General features: G+C 45.8%; 1 long non-coding RNA gene and 1 gene segment (V, D, J or C); both read left to right on the forward strand.

Moving 5' to 3' along the window:
- Positions 1 to 890: 890 nt before the first annotated feature.
- On the forward strand, positions 891 to 1,456 carry LOC122735278. The segment is given in 2 exon segments: positions 891 to 976; positions 1,107 to 1,456. Coding segments are annotated over 2 exon segments (396 nt in total).
- An 11,198-nt stretch (positions 1,457 to 12,654) lies between these two features.
- On the forward strand, positions 12,655 to 23,904 carry LOC122733998. Its single transcript, XR_006353980.1, has 3 exons — positions 12,655 to 12,743; positions 16,487 to 16,613; positions 23,861 to 23,904. It is a non-coding gene; the product is annotated as an uncharacterized LOC122733998 (long non-coding RNA).
- Positions 23,905 to 23,919: the final 15 nt, after the last annotated feature.

A 23,919-nucleotide genomic window follows, 5' to 3' on the forward strand; every position in this document is an offset into this window, starting at 1 on the left:
TGGAAGAAGAGGAGGCAAGATGCTGAAGGTGTTGGATCAGCCAGAAGAAAATGTCCTGAGACTTTCAATGAGCAATGACTAGAGTTGTGCAGAGGCTCTGTTATGGATTGGACCTCATGTATCAGAGGCAGGTGAGGACACATGCCCAGTGTAGACAGAAGTGCTGCTGAGTTAGATCAACCCAAAGATCCTTTGAGACCTCAGGACTCCCATCCCATTGGGTGGTAACTCTTCACCACTGGTTCACAATGATGGCCCATCTTCCAAACCTCTAGATGTCCTCACTGGACCATGTGTGACTGAAAAGTAATGAAGCAGAAGATCAAGAAGCAAACCTTTGTCTGAAAATGAACTAAGCTTTTGGGTGACTATTGGAGGGTGAAAAAGAAGAAGCCTCGAGGACCTGGTCCCTCCCTCACACATGCAGAAGTTTTATTGTCCTGAGCCCATCCTTCTTTTGTCCTGTGGACAGATGTTATTTTGGGGAATTGGTGGGCAGGGAGCAGGGGTCTGTGGGTCTCCCGATGTTGACTTAAATAGGGTGGAGTGATGGGCTTCAGCCACTAGGGGGCACTGTGGGGCTGGTCCTGGGGATGTCAGGTGGGGACCAGCCAAGCTGGCCCTGTATGTGTCTGCCCTGACCCTGTGATGCCTCATGTCTGACATCTCAGCTGGGCGGGGCCAAGGTTTACCAAAGAACCACCCCCATCCCCAGCATGACAGGCCCTCCCCACAGCACCTGTGATTCCATGGTTAGGACCCAGCCTTTATGGAAGAAGAGGCTGGATCAGACCCAGATTTGCATCCAGGCCCCTCCTACCCTCCCCATCCCCATCCCAGGCTTACAGGGGCAGGATAAGAGGGACCTGGAGGAGCCCAGGCCCAGCTGGGAGCTCTTTCCGGAGCAGAGCACTTGGGGTCCCCTGCACCATGGCCTGGCCTCTTGTCTGCCTCTTCCTGCTCACTGTCTGCTCAGGTCAGGGCTGCCCTCAGACCCCTCCCTGTCCTGCTCCCTCATCCCTGCCCCTGGTTCTCTGCTGAGGGTCTCAAAGCCCTTTCCCCATTTCTTCTTGTTCTAGGACATTAATGAGTGTCTGTGTTTGCAGGTTCCTTCTCCCAGCTTGTGGTGACTCAGCCTCCCTCTGCCTCTGCATCCCTGGGAGCCACAGCCAAACTCTCCTGCACCCTGAGCGGTGGGGACAGCAGCAGGGATATTTATTGGCACCAGCAGAGACCAGGGAAGGCCCCTCGGTATATTATGTGGGTTGAGAGTGATGGAAGGGCAGGCAGGGGCGATGGGATCCCTGATCGCTTCTCTGGCTCAGGCTCTGGGGCCACCAGATACTTGTCCATCAGCAACATCCAGCCTGAGGATGAGGCTGATTACTACTGTCAGTCCTCTTATTACGATGGTAGTGTTTATTATCACACAGTGACACATTCAGTGGGGAAGTGAGACAAAAACCTCCCCTGCCAGCCCAGGCCCACGTGCCCCCCAGCACCCCTCAGGGTCCCAGAGGTCTGCAGCCTCTGCAGCTCTGTCCTTATCTCTCTCTGTCTTATTTTCTCAGTCTCTTCCTCTGTCTGTCTGTCTCTCAGTGTCTGTGTCCATCTCTCTCTTACACTCAGGGAGTTTCAGTGACTTCCTTGAGGTGTCACTGATAGTAAAGGCCAGACATGGGCCTTGACCCCAGGTCACCCGACCCCACAGCCAGTCCTTTGCTAATCCCTGTTCCAAGCTGCCCTGGTGGAGCAGGACTGCAGGAGGGGCTTTAGCTGGGCCTTCTGGCTCCAGGATGGGGCTGACTGAGAAGAGGTGACAGGGAGGCCCTTGTCCTGGCTGCTCCAGCTGGGCCCTGTTGGCTCTCACAAGGGGCAGTCTGGGTTGTCTAAGGTGACCCCTTGGACACCTGCTACTGAGGCCATGACCACAGACACAATCATGGGGAAGGAAAGGGGCATCACAGGCAGTGGAGAGGAAGCATGGACAGAGATCCTGACCTCAGCTGCTGACAGGGCCTGGCCATGTTTGCACCCCTGTGAGTAAGGAGCCCCCCCTCCAACAGGCCTTGGCCATGAGGCCTCATGGAGGCTGAGTCCCACACACTCCAAAAGCCTCCCCCAAGTCTGAGACATCAGGGCAGCCCCCAACCAAACCCTAGGAAGCAGGAGAGGCTCCAGCACCCAGAAAGACTCATACATGAAATAGTGGAAGGTTATCCAGCCATAGGCCTAGTTGAAGTGACCTTACCTGACTGGAATTTCACAACCTCCAAATTACCTTCAGTGTGACTCACTCTCATCCAGTGTATGTTTATGTCTGGAGGAGCCTGAGAAGGAGAAGGATAACAACCTTGATGGACCCTGGCCAGGCCCTCTGGGTCCTGGCAGGGGTCTTTAGTGGGGCAGCTAAGTGGCCCAGTGGTTAGAGCACTTGCCCTGGAGTCAGGAGGACTCAGACTCTTGACACTAACTGTGTCACCCTGGACAAGTCACTTATCTCCAATTGACTCAAACATGCAGGGGTATCTCCAGTTGTCCTTATGTATTGTGTGAGGGAAAAATCCATCCTCTTCTCAATAATTCTCAGGAACTCAGCAGCAAAGTGACAAAGGCTCTTTATTTCATTCTCATGAGAAGGAGGCACCCCAGTGTGCAGCTAGTGGGTGCCCAGAAAGGGAGCTTGAAGGCCCTGTTTTATACCCTAGTCTCTAATACAAAATGGACCCTCCCCTTTTTCATCACTGTTGGGGTTACAATCTACATGCCAAAACTATCTAATGGGAACACAGTATTCCCACCCCTCTTCCTTGTGTGGTAAAAAAAAATGAAAGTTTTTAACAGTCACTTAGGATAACTGAAAGATGCCAGTTTTTGAAGGACCACCCTTTCAGGGAAGAGACCAATGGCATGAGCTATGCACGCCAATCCGCCTGCTGCGCACGTCAGAGTGCCAGCTAGCATTCCACTTCCGGGGTGTGAGCTTAAAAGGCAAGGAGAGAACGGAAGTGGGACTTTTTTTCCTGCTCTGCTGGTCTCCTGACTGCGCTGCACAGGCTGATGCTGATGAGAGTTCGACTGGGCCCAGCCCGCGGTTAGCAGCAGCACGGACTTGACACAGTCTCTCTCTCCCCAAAGGTGGCCTTGGGCTTTTGGTGAGTTTTATACGGAATAAAGACTAAGCTTAGACTTAAGACGATTTGTATTGTGTTTCTACTTTCCTATCCTTCTAATCAACATTACCTTGTGACTACCATACAATAAAATGTCTAACTAGAAAACCAGAAGCTTCTTCCATTTACTAGTCTGGGAGACAAATTAAGGGAAAGGTTAAAGAGGGGAGATTTATGATCTAATATCCAATTTTAAATCTCATACTTGTATGGGCATAACTCAGGAGTGGACCTTATACTTCCTTATATGGACACAACTCTGGAGCAGACCTTATTGAGACCAGGGCTCCTTGAACCATGTGACCTTGCTAACCTGAGGGGGAGGAGGGGATCTGAGACCTTTGTCCTACAAACAGGTCAAGGGGAGTATGACTGACTGTTCTATCCATATTGAGAGGAGACAACTACCCATTTCTCACATATTGTTAATATACAAACCACCTGGATTTCATGGAGCTTCATTATTATCCAAAAGAATGTTGTAAAATCTTGGATTAATGAGATCCAAATGCCATCCAAGGGAACTCCAAGGTGAACCCAGACAATGTGCCGGTTAGTGGATATCAGGAACACCCCAGAGTCATTTGGGTGCTATGGATCAATTGTCTCCATTGTCTCTCTGAATATCTGGGAAAGCAAATTAAGTCCCTATCTACTGATCTCCTTCCCTACAAGAATGAGTAAACTTCATGGCTAACTGATGAGAGGGACATAGGGATATGACCCTCCACTGAGATGGAAAGTGCCCCCCCCTTCGGCCTAGTGATCTGATCTCAAAGTCTTAGAGCCCCTTAGAGCCCCTTATTTCTCTCTCTGTTTTTTTTTTTTCTCTAGAGAGAGGCAATAACGGGAAGCTACTATCCCCCGTTCTAAATATCGGCATATCAACTTAAAAATTGCTTCATAGGGTCTGCACTGTGATATTATGTAGATATGATAAATTGTTGCTGAAAGAGGAAATTTTGAAAAATAACCTATGGCTGAACCCCTGAGATTGGGGCACTCTGACCCAGGAGAGAGACTTATCGCTGAACATGCCAGGAGAAAGATTTATTGCTGAACATATAGTATTAACCTAATTACCTCATTTTGTTCAAATTAAATGTCTGTAAAGAGTATAAAAACTGCTTGGTTTCCTAATCTCGGTGTGTCACACCTCCTGGTTGTCCCAGTGAGTGTGGTACACCTTTCTTTCGAAAGAAATAAAATCAATGCTTTCGCCTCTTTCTCCTCCAGTCTCTATTACAGGGGTCAGTGGGTATACTTCCCATCCCACTCACTGAGAAACACCTTCCTCTGCTGGAACCATGCTTATAAATAGCTAACACTGGAATGTAGAGGGGGTGGAGGCTTCCTGCAGAAGAGGGGATTTTAGTTAGGAGTTAAAGAAGCCAGGAAGGCGAGGGATCAGAACAGGGGATGAGGAATATTCCAGGCATGGGGGACTGCTGTGATAGGGCCTAGCACCCCAGAAGTTCTCTGGGATAAATCACAGAACCTTCCCCTTGAGAAACTAAACCAAAGGACAGACACACCTAAAGAGATAAGTGGCACCAGATCAGGACTGAGCTAGATCTGGGACCCCCACCCTTCATTCCAGTCTCCCCCACCCCTGGGGAGATAAGATTAGGTGTGGCTGCTACCTTTGTGGCAGGAGGAGAAGAGAGATGACTTGAGAGATCCACAGCCACCCCTCACCCAACTCCCCCAGCCACCACCAGTGGGGGATGGTCCTCCCCCAATAAGGGAACTTTCCCCAGTCAGAATGATGTGGGATGGAATTTGGGGTCAAATTGATCGTGAGTCCTCCCAAAAGAATGACAAGACTCAGTGACTCAGTTTCCCAAGTTTTATTGCAATACAGTGAGTGACCACAGGAAGAGAACCAGAATAGTGGAAAGGTATCTCTCAAACAAAGGAAATGAAAGACAGTTATATAAGGATACAGCTGAGGGGTCATGCAGAATGTTTTCTCTCCCTGTCCCTTTAAGGTAGGTTGGGCTAAGACCACACCTGTGAAAAATCCTACCTCAGACCTTGGGGGGCCCACCCAATGTGTCTGAGGTTTCTGAGGCAACAGAGGGGAAAACCACAATGCATACTCCATCTCAGTGAATCCAAGAGCCCAATGAGGGGGTTGCTGTGGTCAGACAGTATTGCAATAAAACACCCATTTTCTTTTCCAGGTCAGTGCTATCAGACTTGTCCCAAGTTTTCAAGATACACCCCAATGGGGAGTTATTAGGGACGCTAGCCTCCTGATCCTTCTGTAACCTCCAGGAGGTTACTGGCACGGCACCTGCGTCCACGTGGGTGTCCCAAAACAGCAAAGAACCCAATCCAGGGGGTCCCCCAGACTACTGAGTCTTGCCAACCAGGCAATTGCTTTCTTCCCTTTTCAGGAAAAAAAAGGAAACCTCTCAGGGTAAATCGCTTGATCCCAGATCAATGAGAAATACCCTCACTGCCTTTGGTGAGCCGGCATGACTCCCAAAGGAGCCAAAAAAACCAAACCTGTGTACAGGAGGTTAAAAGCAAATCCCAAACTTACCTTTGCAAGATCTCACCCCTCTGAGTCTGGGACTTGAAGTCACATGGGGCACTAAATGATGTGGGCTGGAATTTGGGGGTCCAATTGATTGTGAGTTGTCCCAAAAGAATGACAAAACTCAGTGACTCAGTTTCCTAAGTTTTATTGCATCAGTTCCACTTTTCTCTTTAGGTGTTTCTGTCCTTCGGATTAGTTTCTCAAGGAGAAGGTTCTTTGGTGTACCCCAGAGAAGTTCTGAGGTAATCTGGGCCCATGAGAAAAACATCTTCATTTTTCTTTTATTTCTAGTCTACGTTTCTATAGCCTGTCATTTTATCATTGCTACAGTTGAAGGTCTTCATGGCCTCCTTCCCTCTGTTCTAGTTATGGGTACTGATTTCTGGGTAAGAGAACCCAGCATCCTGACTTGTAAGTTATCCACTAACTGGGGTCTGAATCCCTTTTAGAGCTCATATCTGAATGGGAGCTTGCACCTTAGGTTTTTCTATTAACTCGTTTTTACCTCTTACATCAACTTGAGGCAGGCGGCCCCCCTCCCCCAGCAGCTACTGTAATGGTCCAGATGTGAGGGGAGGGTGTTTTCCTGAGAGCCCATTGAGAAGCCTTAATGTGCAGTATAAATGGGAGGGATTCTAATTCATGATCATTTTGTGGGGAAGGAGGGGGTTGAGTGTGTGTGTGTGTGTGTGTGTGTGTGTGGTGGGGGGAACAAGCTAAAGGTCCCTGTCTCCTCCTCCCAGGCATGGAAGGGTCACTGAGATGTCTCTGGGGAGTCCTAAACCTGATTCCCTTTGGGGGAGAGGCACCTGGGATCACCCCCCAAGCCCAAGGAAGGAGGGGTCTGCTTGGAGACAGGTCCGCTTTTCTGGGGCAGGGGGGGCAGGGCTGAAGCCAGGCCACCAGACTAACCCAGGCTGGGTAAAGGCAGCTTTGGACATTCTGCCCTCCCCCCACCTGGGCTAGGAGGAGGCTGAGCAGGGTGGAGCCAAGTTTGGCCTTGAATGGCCAGGAAGGGTGAGGGGGTGGGGCAGAAGAGATGTAGATAATGGGAGGGTTGGGGGAGAGATTTCTGGAGCAGCCTCCATCTACCTTGTTTCAACTCTGGCTAGACCAAGAAGACACCAAAGAAGCCTGAGTCCAAGGCCAGGAAAAGTAAGTCTGGGTCTCAGGTGCTCCCCTCCCCCTCCCCCTCCCCCTCCCCCTCCCCCTCCCCCTCCCCATCTCTGGTGCTCACAGCCCCACCAGTATCTGCCCTCCTCCACACCCCAGGACCCGGAAATGAAGCATTTTTCAGAATCTTTTTACAAGTCTCTGAAGTTGGATTTCAACTGGGGTCTTCCTAAGTGTAGGCCACGTACTCTATGCAGTCTCTGCACCACCTAGTAGGTGCTGATTTTTAATGTGTATTCCTGGGTTGGCCTGTTCTCCCTTATCGGCTGAGCTGCCCATGGAAGTGGATGGTGTCTGAGGTTCCTTCTGAATCTAAGAACCAGGAGCCTTGGTGCCCCTGCTCAGCTTGACTTCTGACATGGGGGAAATGGGGTAAGGGGTTTGGGTAGGGATAGGGGTTTGGGGTCCTTAGTGTTATGGGCCCAGAGCACCCCAGAAGTTCTCTGGGGTACTTCAAGGAACCTTCTCCTTGAGAAGCTAAACCAAAGGACAGACCCAGCTAAAGAGATAAGTGAACCAGATCTGACTGAGCTAGTTCCTGGACCTCCACCCTTCATTCTAGTCTCCCTCCAACCTGGGGAGATAAGATTAGGTGTGGCTGCTGCCTTTGTTTCCTGAGGAGTGGGATGGCTTGAGAGATCCCCAGCCACCCCTCACCCAACTCCTCCAGCCACCACCCGTGGGGGATGTTTCTCCCTCACTAAGGGAACTTTCCACAGTCAGATGATCACCCCCTTCAGTCCTCTATTAATTATCTTCCTGTCTCCTGCTGGAGGAGATTGGTATCTCAGAGCCACACTCTGTGCCATGCCTTTCTACCCATGAAAGAAGTCCAATGATTTCTCTCTTGGTTTCCCTTCCTTTCCCCTGCCCCAAATAAATCACCATCTTATTCTAATTGCTTTTGTGTGCAAGAGGGTGTAATTCTTTTGTTTGTTTGTTTTGTTTTGTTTTGATTTGGTTTGGTTTTTTTTTTTTTTTGGTGAGGCAATTGGGGTTAAGTGACTTGCCCAGGGTCACACAGCTAGTAAGTGTTAGATTTCTGAGGCCAGATTTGAACTCAGGTACTTTTGAATCCAGGACGGGAGGGAGCTCTATATACACTATGCCACCTAGTTGCCCCGAGGGTGTAATTCTTTAAAGAGGAATTCCTGAGGACCCCTAAGCCCTTTCCCAAACCCCTATCTATCCCTATCCAACACCCCTACCCCATTTTCTCCAGGACATTAGGAATTCCTCTTTTAAAGCATCACACCCTCTTGCACACAAAAGCAATTAGAATAAAATAGTTTATTTAGGGGCTGGGAAGGGAAACCAAGAGAGAAATCCTTGGACTTCTCTCATGGGGAGAAGGCATGGCACAGAGCATGGCTCTGAGATACCAATCTCCTCAAGCAGGAGACAGGCAGATACTTTTATAGAGGACTGATTGTGGTCCAAGGAGGTGATGAGCTGACTGGAAAGTTCCCTTGAGTGAGGGCCCTCCCCCCTGGTGGTGGCTGGGGGAGTTGGGTGAGGGGTGGCTGCAGACCTCCAGCCATCTCTCCTCCTCAGGCCACAAAGGCAGCAGCTACACCCAATCTTTTCTTCCCTGGGGTGCAGCAGACTTGAATGAAGGGTGGGGTTCCTGGAGTTTGCTCTGCTGCCTTCTGGTTACACTTCTCTCTTTTTTCTTTTTAATTTTTTTTTTTTTTGCTGGGAAATGAGGGTTAAGTGACTTGCCCAGGATCACACAGCTATTAAGTGCCAAGTATCTGAGGCCAGATTTGAACTTAGGTTCTCCTGCATCCAGGGCTGGTGCTTTATCCACTGCACCACCTAGTTGCCCCCCCCACACCCCAACTTATCTCATTAGGTGTGTCTGTCTTTTGTTTTTGTTTTTCAAGGAGAAGGTTGTTTGATGTACCCCAGAGAATTTTTGGGGTGCTCCTGGCCTATAACAGAGTGAAACAATCTTCAGGCTTAAAGTAACCCAGAAGGTCTTCAGGAAAGACCTGTCTCACCTGGGTAAAAGGCCGAGAGGGAGGACCAAAACATGAAGGCAGAGGAGGACAACCGTGATAAAACAGCTGCCTGTGAAGCCTTAAAAGGGCAGAGGGGTTGGTCCTGAGACCAAAAGGCCTCTTGGAAGAGCTCAACAAGGATGTGATAGAGCAAATAGAGGCAGAAGACAAAGTGGGTAGACACTGCTGCCCAGGTATTCAGTAAGCTTCCCCTAGCATCCCCCCTGCTTCTTCCTTGTCTGGAAGCCTAATTCCCCTCTCCTGTTCATCCATAACAAACAAGGAGCCCCTTCCCTTCAGGCTTCTGGTCTTCCCTGAGGTCTGGTGGGAGTCTGACTTTCAAAACGTTTTGAAATGCTAATGACTCTCCCCAGAATCTGTCCTGCCCATGTCCCACCCCCTCCCCTTCTCCAACTCCCTGTTGGGAGTTTTTCCATGTGTTTCTCATCAATAGCCCCATTGATCTCTTTCTGAATCCATAGCTCTTGGAAGTTCCAGTCTGCTAATTACAGGAGATTGTGAGACCAAAAGGGTCCTTGTCCTGGGGAGTTCACCTCTAATGGGATGATATTGGGGTTGACACATAATTTATGGATATTGGGGAGATCTCTGGGGCATGGAGTGCCCTGACTCCTGGGAGGTGGTGCCAGATTCCTGAATGTCTGAGCTAGGCCAGATTTTGGAAATATTCTAATCCCTTCATCTTTGTGACTGGGGAAAGTGTCCCTGACAGCCTGGGTCTGAGGCAGGGCTGGAACCCAAGCCTTCCTGAGTCTATTGAAAACAATTCCACAGATCAAGCCTGTAGAGAGGACACAGATGGAAGGTGATCTCTGAGAGGAAGGCACTAGCAGCTGGGGAGGGAGGAAGAAAACCAGGGCCTTCAGAAGGGGGAGTTTGAGTAAAGGAGGAGGGGAGAGCCCTCCAAGCAGGAGGGAGCAGAGCTTGTGGGTTGTTTTGTTTGGCAAAGGGAGGGAAAGGCTAGTGAGTGTAGGACATGCCTGGAAGGGGGAATAATGGGAGGAGAGGTGTGAGAGAAAAACTCAGCAGCCATGTGACAAAGGCTCTTTTATTTCCTTCTCTTGAGAAGGAGGCACCCTAGTGTGTATCTTGTGGGTACTGATATGGTGGGAAAATGGGGTATGGGTTGGGGTTCTTGGGAATTCCTCTTTAAAGAATTACACCCTCTTGCACACAAAACTTAGTTAGAATAAGGTGATAGTTTATTTAGGAGCAAGGGAAGGGAAGGGTGGGGGAGGGAAACCATGAAAGAAATCCTTGGACTTTTCATGGGGAGATTTGGCATAAAGCACATGGCTCAGAGGTACCAAATCTCCTCGAACAGGAGACTGGAAAGTACTTTTATAGAGGCCTGATGGGGGTGGACCATTTTCCTGTGGAAAGTTCCTTTAGTGAGAGAGGACCATCCCCCACTGGTGGTAGCTGGGGGAATTGGGTGAGGAGTGGACCATCCCCCACTGGTAGTGACTAGAGGAATTGGGTGAGGGGTGGCTGCGAATCCCTCTTCAGGACACAAAGGCCACACCCACACCCAAACTTATTCTCCCCAGGGTAAGGGAGACCAGAATGAAGGGTAGGAATTCCAAGCTAGCTCAGTCTGATTTGGTTCAGCTTATCTCTCTAGGCCTTATCTGTCCTCTGGTTTAGTTTCTCAAGGAGAAGATTCCTTGGTGTGCCCCAGAGAACTTCTGGGGTGCTCTGCACCCCATGACAGTACCAAGAAAGGGGGCTTGCAGGCCCTGTTTTATACCCTAGTCCCTAACATGAATGGACCCTCCCCTTTTTCATCACTGGTCTGATTACTCAATTTGTGGAATTGGGGGTTGGATTGGATGGCATAACATCCCATTTATATAGGGCATGGGGTTTTAAAAAGCCTTTGTTTCTGTGACAAAATCCATACTATTAACTTGTCCAGCATGAACATAACAGTGTCAGGGTGGAATTTGAGCTCTGGTCTTCCCTTCAAGGAGGCAGCTAGGCGGAGACAGGGTGGAGGGAGCACCAGGCCTCTACAGTGTGTAAGACTCACCTTCCTGAGTTCAAATGTGGCCTCAGACACTTTGTAGCTGTGTGATCCTAAGCCAGTCACAGAACCCTGTTTGCCTCAGTTTCCTCATCTGTAAAACAACCTGGAGAAGGAAATGGCAAACTGCCCTGGTACCTGTACCAAGAAGCCCCCAAAGGAGGTCAGGAAGAGGTGTTCCTGCCTGAAAATGACTGAACAACAGCTTCCTTTCAGCACTCAATCCACTCAACTAACATTAAAAAAGGTGCCAGGCCCAGAGTTTCCTCATTAAAAAAAAGAAAACAAAACAAAGCCACACCTACCTGAAAGCCTTGCCCTCAGAGGGTATGATCTTTGAACTCTGACCTCAGCAAGGTCTGCTCATGGACCACCCTCAAGTCCAGTAAACCAGTAGATTGGAAGGATGCTAGCCCATTAGCTTGGAGTTGTCTGGAAGGACCATCTCTCCTTCAGAGTGGGAGGGAGGTAGTGAGGCTCTCAGATGGGCTCATGGTGGAGGAAGAAGGAGGCCGGGCTGACCTCTACCTCTCCTCTGGGCTAGATAGGCCTTCTTCACTTCTGAGCCAAGTGTTGTCTCGACTAATATTTGGTATGCTCTTGTCATGGGGTGCAGAGCACCCCAGAAGTTCTCTGGGGCACATCAAGGAATCTTCTCCTTGAGAAACTGAACCAGAGGACAGATAATGCTTAGAGAGATAAGCTGAACCAAATGGCACTGAGCTAGCTTGGGATTCCCACCCTTCATTCTGGTCTCCCTTACCCTGGGGAGATAAATTGGGGTGTGACTGCAGCCTTTGTGTCCTGAAGAGAGATCTGTAGCCACCCCTCACCCAATTCCTCTGGTCACTACCAGTGGGGGATGCTCCTCCCTCACTAAAGGAACTTTACACAGGCAGATGGGCTACCCCCATCAGGCCTCTATTAAAGTACCTTCCAGTCTCCAGTTCGAGGAGATTTGGTACCTCTGAGCCATGTGCTTTGTGCCTATCTCCCCATCAGAAGTCCAAGGATTTCTGTCATGGTTTCCCTTCCCCCACCCTTCCCTTCCCTTGGCCCTAAATAAACTACCACCTTATTCTAACTACTTTTTGTGTGCAAGAGGGTATAATTCTTTAAAGAGGAATTCCTAAGAACCCCAACCTGTAACTGAACTGTACCCCATTTCCCCATTACACTTTCATAAATGCCTAATGACCCAAACTGGTGCTAAAGCTTCTGATTTTTAAGTAGCAATATGTTAGGAACCAAATCTAATTTTCCCTAACCTTGGGACAGAAATAAAGCACCCACATGTAATTTTAAATGCCGCAGGTCACAGCTGCCTGACCTACACATCTCACCCCGGTATCAGATGGAGGTAGAGCTCTGGGTCTGGGGTCAATGGGGGCACTGCCGGGTCTCTTCCATCTGGGATCCCAAGCCCCTCTTGCCTCCTGGGTCTCTGCAGGAGGATGGGGGAGGGGCATGAGGGCAAAAGGAAGGAATTGGGGGGGGGCAAGTCCCCTTCCTGTTCAGACCAAGTTCACTTCCAAGCCTGACCCTCTCTGCTGCCCTCCCGTTCTGGTTAGAGTCTCTCCCCAAAGGACAGGGCCTTTGTAAGTGCTCAGAGACTTTAAGCTCTGTAATTCCATGTTGTCCAGTGTCCATCCTAGGACAAAATGGCAAAGACAATGTCTCCCTTACCCTGAGATCCTTTTCCCTCCCCAGGTCAGCTTGCAGACAACCAAAGGCTATTCCAAGGAGAGAGCCTGGAGCCAGAGAGAATGGTCCCTGGGACCCAGACACCCTCATCCCAGGTGAGTGCAGCCCATCCACAGAGCTGACCAGCCTCAGCAAAGGTGGAATCCAACAGAGCCCAGGAAGCTTTACCCTGTTAGACACAGGCTGTCCTCTGCAGTGCTGTCAGCAGAGCAGACATGGTCCCCCTGGATCTGCTCATTTCCTTCTGCCTCAGACCACCCCAGTCTTCCCTGGTCTCTCTGAATCATCCCTCTTTTGTTATTCTTAGGTCAAGTCAGTGAGAATTTAGACAGTGGCTCCTGTGCCAAGCACAGTGCCAAATACTAGGGATGCAAAGGGAGGTTTAAACAGTGACAGGCCCTGCCCTCAAGGGGCTCACTGTCTACTTGGGAGATGACATGGCAGCAGCTGGGTGCACACAAGGAGTCTCCACCATATAGATGGGAGGCCCCCTCAGAGGGAAGGCTCCAGCAGTGTCAAGGACCAGGGAAAGCTTCTTTTCAGGAAGTGAGGGTTTTGCTGAGATAAGAAGGAAGCCAGTGTTGGGGGGACTTGTGACCTGGATCTGTGGACTAGCTCACCCAAGGAATTGCAGGCTCTTCATGAATCTTGTGGTAAAATAGAAAATGATTTGTTTCTTTTCACCTGAGTCCAATTTTGTCCAAGTTTTTGAGGTGTTACATGCAAGGAGGGAGGGTCACAGTGTAAAGAATTAATTGTGATTTGAGGTTCCTATGACCCCATCTCTGGCTAAAATTAGAAGCTCCAGCATGTGCCCCAAGCTGGCCTCAGCCTCTGCCTCTGTGCTGGCACAGTGCTCCACCCGGCTGTGGCAGATCTAACAAAAAAGGGAAATCTTGGGTGATGGGGAGGGTATGTAGGAAAGCTGGAATTTCTCTTTCTATCTGGTGTTGCAGGATTGTTGGTAATACATAGCCACACTGGTGATTTATGTGGGTTTACTTTGTATCCTGCCACTTTGCTTTTTTGTTAACAATTTTGAGTATCTTTTCAGTTGATTTTCTAGGGTTTTGTAAGTAGAAATCACATCATCTGCAAAGAGTGGTCATTTTGTTTCCTTCTTAGCTATTTGAATTCCTTTCATTTCTTTTTCTGCTCTCATTGCTATGGCTAACATTTCTGTACAATATGAAATAATAGAGGTGATGATGGGCACCCCTGCTTCACCCCAGACCTGACTGGCACAATTCTCTTTGCCACCTAAGTGCATCTGTCTTCATTTCTAACATCAGAAACAGGATGTTTTCCCTTCAAAAGGTGCTGAGCCTATCCTGCAGGCTAGGCAACTCAGGCAACTAAAGCCTGGGGCTCTTGGTTTTGCCTCCTGCTCTCCTGATTTGTCACAGCCACAGTGAAGTCCAGGTGTGCCCAGGTGATTGGTTTATGTGATGGAGTCTGATGGGAGCCTCACTGAGCTGAGGCTGGTTGTAGCAATCTGGTAGTGACTTGCAGAGATAAGTCAATGGATCCAAGAGAGGGAGAGTGTGGAGGGAGAAGAATAGAGGGCTTAGAATGGAGCCTTGGGGAATATGTACCTGTCTAGGTTGTGGTGTGGTTCCTGGGCCATCAAAGGAGACTTGAAAAGTGTGGTCAGACATGTGAGAGGTAAAGCAGGAGAGAGAACCCTCAGAGGAGAGAGGAACCTGGGGGAGAGGGTGGTCAACAGTGTATTCTGAAGAAAAGAGGTGAGTTAGGACTGAGAAAATATCATCAGATTTGGCCATGAAGAGTTCAGTGCTGAACTAAGAGAGAGCACTTGGGGTGAGGAGGGAGTGACAGAGGAACAGGGAGTTCAGACAGATTTTTCAAGGAATTTGGCTTACAATAAGATGTGACACAGAAGGATAGCTCAAGGGGTGGTAAAGGTTTAGTGAATTTCTCCTTAAAGGTGGGGAACACTGGTATGTTTGAAGTCAGTAGAAAAGGGACCCTCCAACAGGGAAAGGTTGAACATTTTTAATAGAATATAATAATTAAATAATTAAAGGAAAGGTAAAAGCAGATCAGTTGTATAAGGAAAATATTCAATGCAGCTTAGTATGATCACATAAAGCAAATCCTGCTATATATATATTTATCAAGAAGAGAAAACATCACCAAATTGGGAAAGAAACAACTCTCACTTTAGTGGCTGAGGGACCCCCTTATTCAGAGCCTTTGAGCCCCAATCGGGAGGGTCCCAGGTGACAAGTCTGCCCCTCAGGGGAGGTTCCCAAAGGAAACAGAAAATAAAAACATCACCAAGTCAGCAGAGCACCAACATTGGATTTTTTCTAGCTGGGGTGTCCTGGTTTACAGCCTCCAGGGTCCTGACTGGGAAGGTCCTGACTGGACTACACTGGGGAAGGGCTGAGCTTAAAAAGTCTAAGAACAAAGGAGGCTCACTGCCAAGAATATTGGAATAATGGGCGACCCTGCCAGGACCCCAGAAGAATGGATGTTGATTCTCAGGAATGGCTACTTCTAGGAATTCAAGGGCACTTTAATCAGGTGCAGCCTGGAAGGCCTGGCCAGGGTTCATCAAGGTTGTTATCCTTCAAGTTCTCAGGCTCCTCCTGACATAAACATACACTGGATGAGAGTCGAGTCACACTAAAGATAATTTGGGGGTCATGAAATTCCAGTCACATAAGGGTGAACTGGAGGTCACTTCAACTAGGCCTATGCCTGGATAATCTTACACCAATTCATATGAGAATCCTTCAGGGAGGGAGGGAGGCAAGGAGGGGAAGAATTTGGAACTCAGAACTTTAAATAAAGATGCTAACTACCCTGAAAAAATTAAATAACTAAAATAGAAATTGAAAAATTTAGGTTGAATAAATGTATTATTTTAATAAGGATTATTTAAAAAGAAAAAAAAAAAGAATTGCTCCAAAATAACAGAACCTCAAAGAGTGGATCATAACATTCTGATTGAAATGGAAGAGCATCAAAACCCAGGTGCATTGGCCAAACTCAGGTTTTACAAGTAGCAGAATGGAAAAATAGATGACCCCTCCTATATATCAAAAGATTTGCTGCCCCAAACAATATTTCTTAAGAATCCCCTTCATAGCGGGCAACTAGGTAGTGCAGTGGATAAAGCATCAGCCATGGTTTCAGGAGGACCCAAGTTCAAATCCAGCCTCAGAAACTTGACACTTACTAGCTGTGTCACCCTGGGCAAGTCACTTAACCCTTATTGCCTTGCAAAAAAAAAGAAGAAAGAAAGGAAAAAGGAAAAAAAATCCCCTTCATAATTAGGTAGGAATTTTTTTCAGCCTTTCAGGAAATTAACTGGAGTTTTTTTCTTTGCTCTCTTCTCAGTAGTGACTAGTAATATGTTTCACGCCAGAGCACACAGTATTTGATAATTTCTCACAAACTTTTTACAAAATTTCTTAACGTGCCTTTTATGACATGTAACATCTCTTCTGGTGAGGAGCAACTTCACATTACCTTGTTTTCTTCTCCATAGACTCTCATACCTCACTCATAGAGCACATACCTTCTCCCTGAGTCTTTGGGGAGAAGAATTTCATAGTAAGACATTTCTCCAACTTTTATTCTTCCAAATTGATTCTCACTTCAAATATAAAATGCTTTTCTCAACAAAGATTCCATTGGGCTCTTATGGGATATGGTCTCAAGTGCTGTCTCTGACCCTCATAAAGATTATAGGAGTTTGGGGCAAATCCCTTCTGGGCTGCAGTTTCTTTCTCTAAGTTGATGAGGGTTGGACTAGAGGAATTCTGAAGACTTTCAGCTCTAAGTCATGTGACTTTTGATGGTTTAGGAGTTGGTGACATTCAAGGATGTGGCTGTGGAATTCACCAAGGAGGAGTGGCACCTCTTGGACCATTCTCAGAAAGAGTTGTACAAGGAGGTCATGCTGGAGAATGCCCAGAACCTGCTCTCTGTGGGTAAGGACCTTTGCCTCTCTGAGCCACTAACATGGTAGCTCATTGCTCCTCATCCTGCCAAGGCTTAGTGAGCTTATCCTGATTCTTCCTTCTTTTGTTCCCTCAAATTCCCATCTAGATGTTGGGAAAAGGAGAGAAAGGAATAAGCATTCATACATACCGGTTTTATATCCAGTACTGGGCAAACTGTATTCTACTTATTGTCATTTGATCGTCACAACATCCCTATGATTTTGCTAGCATTTTCATCCCCATTTCATACTTGAGGGAACTGAGGCAAGCAGAGGTTATGTAAGTTGTCTGACACTGGTTTGAAATGGTCTTTCTGACTCCAGGCCCAGGGCTGGTACCACTGCACTACCAGCAGCCTCCAATTTCTAGGTACTGGAAGGTAGGCAGTGTGTGCCCATCCTTCTGGGAAAGAGGTAAATAAAGGTGAAGGTTTCTGATTCCAAATGGGCTGTGTGATGTCTGCCCATCTCCAAAGATCCCAGCATTCAATACCATGGGAACCATCCTGTCATCTTTGCTTACATGTCTTCTTTCCCTAAAAAGGAGTAACTTGTATATTTCTCTCTATCCTCATCCCTTCCTTATTCTATATTCCCAGTAATTCCAGTTTTAAGAGAAGATTTGAGCTCCCCTTTCCAAGAAGGGGAACTACCAGGGATGGCAGAACAAAAAGGTCCAAGGAACTGCTGCCGAAGTGAGTGACATAAAAGCATGTGTCTGAGGGCTGTTATCATTAGAGTTGTGTTGTAGTCAAGGGAGTGCTAGACTTGAGGGCAGGAAAGTCTGACTTGGAATTTGTTTTTAGACACCTTTCATCAGTGGGATCCTGGGCAAGTAATTTCCCTTTTACTTCCCTAGAGGATAAGATAAAATTCTATACCTTACTCAGTGTGTATCTTATTCCCTCCTTGAGCCAAATGAGATGAGAGTAAGGTCCAAACAATGCTCTCCCCTCCCTTGCCCCTCTTTAGTAATAGGTCTTTTATGCCTCTTCTTGGGATGTGATTTACCGCATTCTGCCTTCTCTTTCTATTTCTCCCACTATAATCCTTTTTTTTTTTTACCCCTTAAGGTTTTTTTTTTGTTAATATCATTACATAAGAATCAACTTATAGCCACACTTTCTGTCTCTCTATAGTCTTCCTATCTGCCTTGATAAAGAAAGATACAGTTCTCAAGAGTTATCTTCTTCCTGTATAGGGATGTAAACATTTTAACCTCATTGAGTACATCATTTGTGTTTTCCACTTTTTACCTTTTCATACATCTCTTGAGTCTTGTCTTTATCGACTGAATTTTCTGGTCAGTTCTGGGCTTTTCTTTAGGAAAGTTTTAAAGTCCCCTATTTCACCCCTGAAAGGTTATGTCTAATTTCTTTGGGGAGTACTCTCTTGGTTGTAATCCCAGTTCCTTTGCCATCCAGAATATCACATTCCAAGTCCTCTGATCACTTGATGTTGAAAGTGCCAGGCCCTGTGTGATTCTGATTGCTGTTCCAGGATATTTATTTATTTAGGTTTTTTGTTTGTTTGTTTTTGCTGAGGCAATTGGGGTTACACAGCTAGTGTTACACAGGTAGTAAGTGTTAAGTGTCTGAGGCCAGATTTTTTTTAAATGAGGCAATTGGGGTTAAGTGACTTGCCCAGGGTCATACAGCTAGTAAGTGTTAATTGTTTGAGGCCAGATTTGAACTCAGGTACTCCAGGGCCGGTGCTCAATCCAGTGCTCCACCTAGCTGCCCCTGTTCCTTCATATTTAAATGGTTTCTTTCTGAATGCTTGCAGTATTTAATCCTTTACTTGATAATTCTGGAATTTGGCTAAAATATTCCTTGGAGTTTTCCTTTTGGGGATATTTCTCAGGAGGTGGTCAGTGGATTCTTTCAATGACTAATTTTTCCTCTGGTTCTAAGACATTGGGACAGTAACCCTTGATAAAGTCATAAAATATGCTGTCCAGGCTCTTTTTTTGGCCATGTTCCTCAGGTAGTCCAATAATTCTTAGGCTGTCTCTCCTGGATCTATTTCCCAGGTCTCTTGTTTTTTTCTGAAAAGGGATTTTATGTTTTCTTCTATTTATATATTCCCTTCATTCTGGTTACTTCTTTCTTCCTATTGTCTCATTGAGTCATTAGCTTCTATGTGTCCATTCTGATTCTTAAGGTATTATTTTCCAGAGTCAGCTTGTGTACCTACTTTTCCATTTGTCCAATTGTATTTTTAAGGCATTATTTTCTTTTTCCCAGCTATTGACTTTCTCTTGCAAAACTCTCATTTCTTTTCCCAATTTTTCTTCTACCTCTCTTATTTGGTTTAAAAATTCCTTTTTGAGGTCTTCCAAGAGGACTTTTGCATCTTGAGACTAATTCTTCACCATTAAGGCTTCACATGTAGGCATTTTATCATTTTTGTCCTCTGAGTTTATGTTTTGATCCTCCCTGTTGCCATAGTAATTTTCAGTGCTGAGGTTTTTTTTTTTTTCTGTTTCTTGGTCATACCGTAGCCTCTTGTTTACCTTGAATTCTCCTCCTGGGATATAGCATGCACTGTCCCAAGCTTCTTTGAAGAGAGAGGGTAGGAGGGGCCCAGTCATCCACTCAGTGGCTTTCTGCTCTGAGGCCTCAGCAGCTTGTAGCTTGCTCACTACACTGGAGTAGCCCAGCCTACTTTTGTGCAGATACCACATCTGGCAGATAACCTTCTGCATTAGCATTAGTACAACTGGCATGCTGTGCCACTAGCTTGAGGACCTCAGGTCCTCAGCTGGTGATCTGTGCTATGGTTAAGAGTCTTTTGCTGGCTTGCCCAGACACCCTCTGAGCTGAGCTGTGCTCCCCCTTTACCCAGATGAAACAGACCTTTCCTGAAGATCTTGTAGGTTATCTTAAGTCAAGAAATTATTGCATCTCCAGAATCTGTTGAGAGGCTTAATTTAATATTGTTTCTTAGGCAAATTTGGGAGAGTTCAGGCAGTTTCCTGGTTTTACTTCACCTTCTTGGCTACTTATCAATTTTTTTTTAACTAAGTGTGTGACCTGAGGCAAGTCACTGAACCCCAGTTGCCTTAAATATTCTGGGTCATCTCCAGTAGTCCTGATATATGTCTTGTCACTGTACCATGTCATCACCCTAATTTCATGGTCCTCATTGAGAATGAAGGATGTACAACCACCTACCCTTAATCACTGAATGGACATTGCCTCAGGCAAAGTGAGACCTGAGAAAGGCCTTAATTGAAAAGGCCAAGGTCTCCTACTGCATTTAGGGCCATCTCCTGTTATACTGATGAATATCTTGCCACTGGACTCAGATGGCTCTGGAGGAGAGAATCAGTTTGGTGACTTTGCACAGCCTTTAGTCACTTTAATCCAATTCATTGCAAGTCATGACATCACCTTCTCAATATCATGGTCCTCTTCAAGAATGAAGAACAAACAACAAACTAACAACAACAAAAAAAAAAAAAACCAATTGTTTTTTTAGAGCTAGACAAAAATAAAATTTATCTGGATGAGCAAAAGGTCAAGAATATCAAGAGAATTAATTTAAAAAAAATGCAAGGGAAGGTGTCCTAGCAATACCAGATCTAAAATGATATTATAAAGTAGCTATCATTAAAATTATCTGGTAATAGCTAAGAAATAGATTGGCATAGGGCAATTAGGTGGCAGAGTGGTTAGAACACCAGCCCTGGAGTCAGGAGGACCTGAGTTCAAATCCATCCTCAGACATTTGACACTTACTAGCTGTGTGACCCTGGGCAAGTCACTTAACCCTCATTGCCCTGCAAAAACATAGATAGATAGATAAAGTTCTTATTTTGGAAATACAGTGATAATTGAGTGAAATTTATATGAACACAGGGCAGCTAGGTGGTTCAGTGGGTAGAGCAATGGCCCTGGATTCAGGAGGATCTGAGTTCAAATCTGGCCTCAGACACTTAACAAACACTTACTAGCTATGTGACCCTGGGCAAGTCACTTAACCCTAGTTGCCTCACCAAAACAAAAAACAAAAAAATTTGTAAAAACACAAGGCATTACCCAATGGATAAATGGTCAAAGAATATGAACAAGCAGTTTTCAGATTCAGAAATCCACATTACCTATCCTCATATGAAGCAATGCTCTAAAACACTTGAGTAGAGAGGTGAAAATTAAATCAGCTCTGAAGTACCACCTGACTTCTATCATATTGGCTAAAATGACAGAAAAGGAGAATGATAAATGTTGGGGATGTGGGAAAATTGGAACACTAATGCATTATTAGTGGAGTTGTGAACTGATGCAATGCTTCTACAGAGCAATTTGTAACTGTTTCCCAAAGGGCAATAAACCTGTGCATAGTCTTTGACCCAGAAATAGCACTACTAAGTCTGTATCCCAAAGAGATTGTAAAAAAGAGACCTACATACTCCAACATTTGCAGCTGATTTTTCTTTGTAGTTGCACATAATTGGAAATGGAGGGAATGCCCATCAATTGGGGAATGGCAGAATAAGTTGTGCTATGGGAATGTAATGGAATACTATTGTGCTGTAAGAAATGATGAACAGGCAGATTTCAGAAAATCCTGGAAAGAATTAAGTAGACTGATACTTAGTGAAGCAAGCAGAACTGGGAGAAAATTGTACACAGGAACAGCAACATTGTATGATGGTCAATTGTAATAGACTTAGCTCTTCTCAGCAATACAGTGCTCCAAGACAACTGCAAAGTCCTCATCATAGGTTTTTTCCCCTAAATGTTGTGAGTGAGATTTTCCCACCCCTTAGATACAAGTGATTTAATAGTAGTACTAATCAGTTTGGAGACTAGAAAGTGATTGAAATTATTTAGATATTCTTGAGTAGCTTAAGAAAGTGATAATGAAGTAAGATAGATATTGAAAGGCATTAAGATGAATGCAAACTTGCCTACTTTACAGGCTTAAGCCCAGATTCCACTACCTGACTTCCAGTTGTGGTTAGGTATAACCACCAATCCACATAAGGGTCAGATACCTAAAAGAGTAACTTCTGAGGTTTAAGGGACCAGTCAGAGCTGGAAACAAGTTGAAAAGCCAAGCTTAACTAATATGGTAGAAAGTCTTGAAGTAGGCCAGAGAGGCTGCATGCAAGATGGGAAAGAAACAATCCAGTAGATGGCTTTTCATGTTACATGAGGCTGTTAAGTAGTAATAGGGTTATTTTGAGTGGGATATAAAGAATGGCAAGGGACTATGCTAGTATCTGACAGAGAGTTTCTTTCTTCCTATCCCATACATACTGTATTTGTACCCCTTGGATTATGTTAAATAGTGGGAGGAGTCATTGAGTATAAATATCCCTGAATCTTGACATTTGGGATATTTGGGTCCTAGATGTGATACCAGCTTTATTGTGAGACAGGCTCCCTCTCTCAATAAACCTACTTTCTTTTGACTTGGAGAAATGTATAATTTAAGATTCTAAATTTGGGTTCTAATCTGTTCCCCCAGTTTTGGGGGAAACTGATTAAAATCACTGATGAAACGAGTTTAGGTTTTTAAGGGTTTATTGAAAGATAGAAAGAGAAAGATTGAGAACAGAATTTCAACAGCATGGCAATCCTATCTTTCCTCAATTTTCCTGTGAAGTCCTCTGCTGCCACCACCACCACCACCATGAAGTCAGGAACCAAAAAGAGACAGACCTCTCCGTGCAGGCTCTCCTCCCTCCTTCCTGTCCCCTCCCAGAAAATGGGAGACCCCTCAGGTTGATTGGCTGGTAGCCTTGATAGACAGTAGCCATGCACAAGTGTTACTTCCTGACACCAAGGAAAAGCAGCATGGCCTTGCCCTCTGCAGCATTCTCTTCATGGTGGAGCTTTGCTATAGTCAGTCTCCAGTAGGTGGCTTCATTCCAATCATTACAGAAATTTTCCCAACAGAAATTTTTCCCTTTTGTCCTTTTTCTTCTTTGACAACCTGACTAATGTGGAAATGTATATACATGGTTCTACATGTATAAGCTATATCAGATTGCTTGCCATCCTGGGGAGGGGGAAGGAAAAGAAGGGAGGGAGAAACATTTTGAAACTCAAAATCTTATGGGAAATGAATGTTGAAGGCTGTCTTTACATGAAATTTTAAAAAAGAAAACACTCATAGAAGAAAATAAGCCAACTCTGTATGGGGCAAATTCAGTATGGGGATAGTTAATTGGGTGGCTCACTGTCATTTTGGGGTTCGGGAAATAATGGGAGACTTGTAGGTCCAGTTTCCTCTCTTCCAAACTGCCTTTTCTTTAGTTATTTCTCTCAGACTGATAAGAAAGGAGATTAACAGCCTCTTTTCCACAAACAAATCAGTTTTATTTATGGGAACAAAATTTACAACACAAGTGAAGTTAATAGAACCAGGGACAGTGAGAAAGGGGATAGAGAAAGGGAAAAATATGACCCAGTTCTCAGATGGTTAGAATCTAGATCTCTAAAAGAAAAAAAAAAAGAATCTAGATCTCTAGGGTAAATGGCCCCCAGGTACCTCAAATAAGCTCTGCTTCCTCAGCTACAAAAACTCTCTTAAACCCTAAACTTGCTTCTAGTTCAGCTGGCATAAAGAGCCAGCCTTGCTTCAACAACACAAACTCACCACCACCTGGAATCTGTATTTCCAAGGAGAATCAGCTGTGCAGTGTCTCCTGGTTTGATCCCAACCTCAACCACCACCAGCTCCTCTCTCTCTCTCCCTTTCTTCCTGCTTCTCCCACCAGAAGGGAGGTTCTTATCCCTGCTGAGTCTCCAATTAGTTCAACATACCCTCTGGCTGTCCCCATTATAATTTGGCCAGGCCCATGGGGGTGTGGGGGAACTCCTACTTTATCCTACTTTAGTTGGATACTTTGATTCGATAAATGTTCTTTGTGTTATTCAGTCTCACCTAATATACATGACAAATCTGATCAGAGCTCCTTTTGATTGTTCTGTGATCTCTTCCAGTACACATCCATCTTCTCTTAGGCTTTTCAAGATTACATCTTTTCAGTCTGACCATAATGAAGCAAAGATGGGGTCATGAAAACCCCAAGTCACAATTTCTAAGTCACCATACATGTTTCAGGTATTTCCAAGGATTGTTTGTGCCCATTTTACTTTGAAAATTCTTCACATTGACTGAGGAAATAGAATATAAGTCAGTTGACATTATGCCACTAGGGAAAAGCATATATATTTAAGTGTACATGTCTTTCTATTAATACATACTTGTTTTCTTCAGGTGGACTGACCAAGTTTGAAGTGAAGGAGATGGCTACAAAGGTGATCATTTTTGTGGAA

The sequence above is a fragment of the Dromiciops gliroides genome, chromosome 1 (assembly GCF_019393635.1).
Source record: "Dromiciops gliroides isolate mDroGli1 chromosome 1, mDroGli1.pri, whole genome shotgun sequence".
NCBI lineage: Eukaryota > Metazoa > Chordata > Mammalia > Microbiotheria > Microbiotheriidae > Dromiciops > Dromiciops gliroides.